The sequence below is a fragment of the Silene latifolia genome, chromosome Y (assembly GCF_048544455.1).
Source record: "Silene latifolia isolate original U9 population chromosome Y, ASM4854445v1, whole genome shotgun sequence".
In the NCBI taxonomy this organism is placed as follows: domain Eukaryota; kingdom Viridiplantae; phylum Streptophyta; class Magnoliopsida; order Caryophyllales; family Caryophyllaceae; genus Silene; species Silene latifolia.
In genome coordinates, this window is record NC_133538.1 from 477,451,480 (window position 1) to 477,455,481 (window position 4,002).

The 4,002-nt window shown below is 34.5% G+C and overlaps 1 protein-coding gene across 1 annotated transcript; it reads left to right on the top strand.

The window, feature by feature from the left end:
• The first annotated feature begins 1,106 nt into the window (after window positions 1-1,106).
• LOC141627261 (G-type lectin S-receptor-like serine/threonine-protein kinase SD1-13) lies at window positions 1,107-3,304 on the top strand. The gene is made up of 2 exons (XM_074440617.1): window positions 1,107-2,671; window positions 2,801-3,304. The coding sequence occupies exon 1, from the start codon at window positions 1,741-1,743 to the stop codon at window positions 2,590-2,592; it is 852 nt and encodes a 283-aa protein (XP_074296718.1). The 5' UTR covers window positions 1,107-1,740; the 3' UTR covers window positions 2,593-2,671; window positions 2,801-3,304.
• The last annotated feature ends 698 nt before the right edge of the window (window positions 3,305-4,002 follow it).

Sequence of the window (4,002 nt, forward strand, 5' to 3'; positions counted from 1 at the left end):
ATTATTATACGGATGATGTGTTACAAGCGCAATATTTAAGGATTGAAACCGATTGTGACATTAATCTATTAAGAACATATCGGCACTATTGACATTCTGCCTCGTTCATGGGAGGCGGAACAAGTGCCTCCTAATAATCCACATATTGAATTCCCAATATTTATCTTAATCGCAGGGGAATTACAAGATGATTATGTTCATTAATTATTATTATTATTCTAATTGATGTTGTTAAAAGCGCGCGTTTTTTAATTTCTGGTTATGTGTGTGTTTTTCTTGAATATATGTGTGGTAGTGTATTTTATTTTCTAATTATTTTTTGCATGTTACGTAGGTTTAAAATATTTGTTAATAAGTCAACTTTTACATTAAATTAATTACCAACGGTTTTGAAAAAAATTATAAATGTGACTATAAATGTTAAAGTATCCTTTACTAATATTCATTAATCAAATCACAATATTTCATCCCCATTACACAAATTTGAAACAACGGGATAATGAACCCTAATTTTATCAACAACGAAGAAGGGCTTACACAAACGATTGCAGATGATGGAAAGGTTCTCGCGGGGCTTCCCGCCGATCAACACCCATTAATCAAAGCATCCCTTGAATATTCACCAAACACAGTTGTTTTATTATTGAAAATTTTCTATTTAATCACTCATAAAGTGGTAATATTAACCAAATACGGCTTAAGCACTTGGAGAATACAAAAGTTTCGAGTAGGTATGAATTAAGAACAAAATTGAAAAAAGATGTTAGGATTTAGGAAACATTAAATGAACATGAAAACACATGAATGCTATACTACTACTTGAAGTTTTCTATTCATTGACAACTCTTTGTGTGCATGCATAATGTATATGTACTTTCTCCGTATAATTTTAAATCTAGTCTACTGTTTCAGGCAATTTGATTCACAGACTTCCGTCAACCTGCTTGACCTCTTGTTTCAGAATGAGATTTTGCAAGTGTTCAACACATTGGGAACACATTTGATTTGCAAAGGTATTCTTCCGCTTCTGTTCTTGTGATTTTTTAAGGATCATTACCCTTCATATATACCCTTAAAGTAGGAATATTAATTGATCTCATTTTTCCCCCTTTTTAATTTTCGCGAATTTTGATGTAACTTCATGAAAACTGAAGTAACTGTGTAATTTGAAAGTGTGGTTCAAGAATAGAATGTGATGTAGTCCCTCCGTCAAAATCATTTGTTTACGTTTCATTAGATGACTAATGGAGTATAATGCTGGAGTATTTTGTGAATATGTTGATGTTTATAACCCCTTCCAGTTTGCTGTTAAAAGCTTGTCGTATCTTAATGTTATTTGTTTGCTATGATTATATTTGTAACAGAAGAAGCTGATTAGAAATAAATTTATGAGGTCTGATCCTGTGTTGTTTCTGTTGTGCTCAAGCTGGTTCAGTTTTTGCATAGCTATAGAGACCATTACATTGACACAATCCCTCAAAGATTCTTATTATATTGTCAAATAATGGCGATTTCAAGCTTGGATTCTTCAGCCCCCCTGATAGAACCAATCGGTATGTGAGAATTTGGTATAGTAAGGTCTCAGAGGATGCCGTTTTCTGGGTTGCAAATCGGAACAACCCACTCAATGATACATCTGGTATACTGAGCGTGTCAACAGATGGTAATTTAGTCATTTTGAATGGGCGAAAGGAAACCCTTTGGTCATCGAATATCTCGATTGCTACTACTAATACTTCCATGGTGTCTGCGCAACTTTTAGATACTGGGAATCTTGTTTTGCAAGCACAAGATCCTGAGGGTACTTCGAATACCAATGGAACTATATTATGGCAAAGCTTTGATCATCCTACAGACTATCTTTTGCCAAATGCTAAAATAACATTTGATGTGTCTAATATGAAGGGGGCTTTACCGGCTTGGAAAAGCATCTCTGATCCTTCAATTGGGCAATTTTCACTCGGAACTGATTCACTCATTCATTCCCGGGCTGTTGTTTGGTTAGGTGATCGACGATATTGGCGTAGTGGTCCGTGGAATGGTAATATATTTTTGGAATTACTTTATATGGATGAAGCTACAAATTATACTAATACCTTTGTTCGCCCAAATACTGCCCAAGGAACGGTAGACCTAGATTATACCGCTGCTAGTACATTATCCTTCTCTCACTATGCTTTAAGATATGATGGAATTCTAAGAGAAAAATATTGGGACAGTAGCAAGGGAGAATGGCAATATATTTGGAAGGCTATAGAAACATCATGTGACATGTATGGCTACTGTGGAGCATTTGGAATTTGCGATCCTCTTAAAACCCCTCTGTGCAAATGTTTGAAGGGGTTTGTACCGAGGAATGTTGAGGAATGGAAAAAGGGAAATTGGTCTAATGGTTGTGTTCGTAGAAACCCCGTGCAATGTGGTATTCAAGGTAGTGAAGAAGATGGATTTTTAAAGTTAACCACAGTTAAAATACAAGATTTGGTAGAGTGGTCAGTGGGATTAAATCAAGTTGATTGTAGAAGTCAGTGCTTGAAGAATTGCTCATGTGTAGCAAATGCTTTTGATGCGGGTGCTGGATGCATGTACTAGAGTAAGGACTTGATAGATGTTCAAGAATTTTCAAGCAGCGGAGTTGATCTTTTTCTTCGTCTCCCGGCTTCAGAGCTTGGTAAAACTATTTAATATAGTTTTAGTTTCTTTTGTAGTAAAAGAAGTTGAATTACGAGTAGAATACTATGATCATTCAATCACATTATTCCCTTGACATTTTACAAAGTTGGCTCTTTTTGGCTTACAGTGTCCAATGGCAAGAAGACTATTATCATCATAGTGGTTAGCATCATAGCGACCATGGCACTTGTTGCCACGACATACTTTGTATGGAGATGGTTGAGTCAATCGAAAGGTAAGTCAAGTATCTTGATTCTTGACGTCCATTTTGCAGCCTTTAACTTTATATTATGCTGATTTGTTTTGGGTGCCATGTCAGCGGTTGATACAAATAAACACATCATCATCATCATCTCCGAAAATCTCGTCTTCACTTTAAATAATATTATGTCTTGATTTGCATATGAAAACATGATAGTGAATACTAAAGGAAGTTAATAGTGTAGGTATTTGTTTTTCTATTATTCAATATTTGTGTACCAATCATGTACGATGAATGTTTTGCATCATATAAGAAGAACAATCTGCTGGAGACTATGAACTATAATGCCAGTAGCCACCCGATTCCTTTTGATGAGCTTCCATTGTTTGAACTCAAGAAACTCATTGCCGGAACCAATGACTTCCACCATACTAATAAACTTGGAGAAGGTGGTTTTGGTCCAGTGTTCAAGGTAAACATATTGATAACTGTCGGCAGTCATGTATTCGTGTTATTTGCTATGTTATTCAGACAGTTGTATGATTAAAATAGTTCAGTGCTTTTAAAGTGAAATAGATAGATGTTTAAGAAACTAGATATATACAAGAAATTAGTATGTATGAATTAAGAACAAAATTGAAAAAGGATGTTAGGATTGAGGAAACATTAAATGAACATGAAAACACATGAATGCTATACTACTACTTGAAGCTTTCTTTTCATTGACAACTCTTTGTGTGCATGCATAATGTATATGTACTTTCTGAAGGAAAAGTAGATCTATATATACTTAACATACTCATATATGTTATAATTTAATTTGTCATAAAATTAACAAATGATCTTATGCATGCAAAATAATAAACAATATAAGGAAGAAACCATCATCTTACATTGGATTTTCGGTTTTAGGGCACAAGAGAGATCTCCTTCTCTCTTGTTCTTGAGCTTTCCTTTTGGATGAACAAAGACCCAAGTGTAGGATCTCTCCCAAGAATTTACACCCAAAGCTTACTCTTAATTAAAATCAATATTATAAATACTAGTACAATATTAATTTTGTAAGAAAAATTGACCCAAAATAATTTTGGTTTTTGTCTCCTAAAACCGGGTAGGAGGAAGAGGAA

Coding starts and splice junctions, on each gene's coding strand:
- LOC141627261 (XM_074440617.1), top strand. CDS start 1,741: ATGGTGTCTGCGCAACTTTTAGATACTGGGAATCTTGTTTTGCAAGCA.